This window comes from Crocuta crocuta, unplaced genomic scaffold (assembly GCF_008692635.1).
Source record: "Crocuta crocuta isolate KB4526 unplaced genomic scaffold, BGI_CrCroc_1.0 scaffold443, whole genome shotgun sequence".
Lineage (NCBI taxonomy): Eukaryota > Metazoa > Chordata > Mammalia > Carnivora > Hyaenidae > Crocuta > Crocuta crocuta.
In genome coordinates this window covers 1,187,013-1,190,834 of record NW_027529446.1, presented here as the reverse complement: position 1 = coordinate 1,190,834, position 3,822 = coordinate 1,187,013, and the positions used below count along the sequence as shown (strand labels likewise).

General features: G+C 60.6%; 1 protein-coding gene across 1 annotated transcript in view; it reads right to left on the bottom strand.

Moving 5' to 3' along the window:
- Positions 1–2,289: 2,289 nt before the first annotated feature.
- Positions 2,290–3,822, bottom strand: part of CSNK1G2 (casein kinase 1 gamma 2) — a 13,462-nt gene continuing 11,929 nt past the window's right edge. Inside the window, 4 exon segments of the mRNA XM_077760670.1 lie at positions 2,290–3,206; positions 3,307–3,413; positions 3,498–3,581; positions 3,682–3,822. The exon segment at positions 3,682–3,822 is cut by the window's right edge and continues 70 nt beyond it. Of these exon segments, the coding sequence (XP_077616796.1) occupies positions 3,152–3,206; positions 3,307–3,413; positions 3,498–3,581; positions 3,682–3,822 (387 nt within the window). The 3' untranslated portion in view covers positions 2,290–3,151.

Genomic DNA, 3,822 nt, shown 5'->3' with positions numbered 1-3,822 from the left:
AAGGACACAGCCCACAGATCTAGGGGCGCAGCAAGCGCCCTGCACGATGGATCCGGAGACAACCACACATCACAGCCAAGTAACTTCCACACGTGGTCTACAGGCAGGCAGAAAGGTCACAACTTTCGAGGGAACGACGATGGCAACTCACCTGGCATGAGCAACCACCCAACGAGGCCTTTAAAATGCTGGAAGCTGACGAGGGGCGCCTGGGCGGCTGGGTCACTTCAGCTCCCACTCTTGATTTCGGCTCAGGTCATGATCTTGCATTTCGTGGGTTGGAGCCTCACGCCGGGCTCGGTGCCGACAGCACGGAGCCTGCCTGGAATCCTCTCTCTCCCTCTCTCTCTGCCCCACCCCTGCTCACACTCGCTCTCTCAAAATAAACTTAAAAAAAATTTTTTTTAGATGTGCTAGAAAGCCAAAAGAAATCCCCCCCCCAAAACAAATGCACCTGCCAACCTAAAACCCCACCCCCAGCAGAACTCCCACCGTCAGTGCAGGCAAAATAGAGAGATTTTCAGGCAATCAGAAGCCGTGGGGCTTCGCTGCCCAAAATACCCACACAACAAAAAATATTAAAGACTGCTCTTTAGGCTGAAAAGAGAGGCCCCCAGATGGCATCTCTGGTGGGAAGGATGGAGAGCACTGTGGAGTCAGTGCATGCACACACGTGTCTACGTAACGCGTGTATGTGAAAGCGTGTTCAATAATTACATGACACAAGTGTAACGACGGGGAGCTGTGGGCTTATAACGTTCATCAGAAATAAACCAGACGGCAAGAACAGCACAAAAAGTGGGGTCGTGGAAACAGGAAGTACGCGTGCCAACACGTACCCGCACGTCTATTTTTGCGTTTACCCGTCTGCCTGCACGGGCGCAGTCTGAGCTGAGCCCTCTGGCTCTACCCGGACCCCACGGGGCTCACTCCAGTCTCGTTGTGGCTCCTGAGCTTACAGTTGTTATCTGTGCCGCTTTCTCTCCGCCTCGGGTGTACGTGCGGCCGCAGCCCACCACCCCCGGCCAGCCTGCCCAGGGCTGCCTGCTGCCTGGGTGCCTCGCACCGTGTGTCAGTTTGGAAAGTTGCCGAATCGTCTTGCCCTGGCGAAGCACTCTGTCTCCCTGCCTGCAGGCCCCAAGGGCCATCGTCATCTTTAAAACAGTCGTTTTACGAGGCGATGCCGCAGAGGTGGCTGTCCTGTGCGCTTCCGTACGGCCCGTTCAGTGTGGAGCTTCGGGGTTTTTCCTCTCTGTTCCCTCCAACAGCGGTTTTAAACACTAGCTGCGATCTGCGTCTCCCACGGCTCTGCTGGCGGGGCGTTCCTTGGTGGCCGGGGTCCCGCCACCTCTGCCTTCCTCCTAACGTGTGGCCGCTGCAGCTTCATCTCCCTTCATTTCCTCCTCCTCCGGCTTCCCCTGCCCGTCCGCAGATCTCTCTCGGGGGCCCGGGCACCCTACACTCTACTCCTCATTTCCAGAGTCCTTTCCTTCCTGAATTCAAGCTGTTTCCGCTGCTAGTTTTCGCCCATTTCTGATCTGAGATGATTTCCACAAATTTCTTCAACGACTGTTAGGAGCGATCCTTGCCATCTTCTTCAGCTTTGACATTCCCTACCTACCTGGGGAGGCTGGCTTCCCCTGGTCACACTCCCCACTCTGTAGTGTGAGGACCACGTTCTGGTTCTGAGAGTTCACTCCCTGTGCTTCTGGCCGCTTCACTCTTTGACCCTTGAACAAGGGCACTAATCCCACCGGGGGGTCCCACCCTCATGACCTCACCTGACCCTCATCACCCCACAAAAGCCCCATCCCTAACGCTGTCCCATCCCACCGGGATTAAGTGTCAACGTGTGAACGTGGACACATTCAGTCCACAGCAGCCACCAAGCAGATGACGCCCCCGCCGTGCTCCATTCAAGGCAACTTGTGAGGCTGTCCTGGGGCTTCCCCGCCTGGCTGCTGGGTGCCCTGGAGACCCAACCAGACGCAGCTGCCCTTCCCCATTTCTCCTAGAAGAACAAGCTGTTCTGTTAGGGTTTCAAATGCATCAGTGTGGAGCCAGAGCCAAGGTGACCGGTCCTTTACTGATCTGAGTTACCAGCTGTGCCACGGCCCCTGCACAAAAGCAAACCCGGCTGAACACAGACGGGGGCTCGCAGCTCCTACTCTGACCACGCCTTTCTCCTGAGCAAGAGGGGTGCTACCTCCTAGCCAGTCCCCTCCTGGGGAAGGAGCAGCTGCTGCTTTCAGCCAAGTCCCCTGAAACACGGGACACCACACTCGGGAGTGCTTTCATTTTCCTTTATTTTTTTAAAAAAGCCCCTAAATTCTATGGCTTCCAGGAAGCATCAGAGAAACCGAAGCGCCGTTTCTGTACACCGTGTAAAGCAAGACCCAGACCCACACGCCGCCGCCAGGCCGTCCCCACTGCTCTCTGCCCACCCCCCCCCCAGGGACCCACGAGAACCGCACCACCGCTGGGGGCTGCCCGGCCCTGAACGCACCCACACGGCTGGGCCGGGGCTTTAAGGCGCTTGTCTCCCGCTGCTCGGCCGGCGGCACGGAGCGCAGACGCGAGGATGCGAGGGGCCCGCGCGCACCCGGGCACAGGCCGCGGTCCGAGCGCCAAGCAGGGGGCCGCCCCCGGGCTCCAGGCCCCAGACGCGGCTCTGAGAGCAGGCGCAGCAGGAAACGCCGCGGGGCTGTGCCCGCTGGCCCAGGCTTTGGTGCAGCATTTTGGTTGGGGGGCCGCCCCCGCCCTGCCTTCCCCTGCGGTGCAGGGAGGCCCCGGCAGCAACGCCCACAGCGCCCCCTCGAGAAAACGGCCTTTGGATCGAGGGAGACAAGCCGGACTTTATGAGACTAACAGGGCGGGCGGCCGACTACTCACTCCGGCGGCGGGAGGGCGCGGGGCGGCCGCTGTCTCTCTTTTCCTTGTTTCAAATAGTTAATGCTCTCGGAGGGGAGGACGAGACGCAGGTGTAGAAATTTTGGCCAAAGTCTCGTGTGAAAGAAGTGACCCCACGTGGGGTGGGCGGCGGCCGGCTGTGGCCGGCCCCACAGTCTGCGCCCGGGCCGTGGGCCACACAGCCAGGACGAGCTGGTCCCAGGGGCCACGGCGGGAGGATTCAGGGCACCGCTGCCCAGGGTCACTTGTGTCGCTGCACCGATTTTCTCTTTCTCCTCTTGAAGAAACAGCAGCACCTGATGGGTGGACAGCTTGGTGGGAGGGGGGAATGAGCGAGGGGGAGGGGGTGGAGGTGGCCCAAGGGCCCCACCCCCAGCGGGGGGGCGGGGGACTTACTTGGTGTCATCGACCACCTCCACCTCCGCGGGCGCCGTGATGGGGGCGTTGGAATGACCGGCAGTGGGGTCGTCCGTGTTCAGCTCCCCATTAGTGGAGTTCAGAGCCTAGGATGGGGGGTGGGGTACAGCGGCAGTCAGCTGGCCCTGCCTCACCCCCACATCGTCGGGATCCTTGCCCCCGCCCCTCACCTGGTTTTTGCTGTGTAGCTGGGCTTTGTCCCGAGGCTGAGGCTGCGAGGGCAGGTCGGTGTGGACCGTGCCGATGGGTGTCGGCTGCAGGGGGGCAGGACGCAGCTCTGAGGCCAGGCGGCCTCTCCCCACCCCCCGCGAACCTGGGGCCCCGCCCACTTCAGGAACCGGGACCTGCACGTACCAGGGGCTTCCCCGCCCAGTCGTACTCATAGTCGAACACGAAGCCGCTGCGGTCGAAGAGATCTGTGAAGAGCTTGCGCAGATAGTCGTAGTCAGGCTTCTCGAAGAAGTCTAGGCGCCGCACGTAGCGCAGGTATGTGGA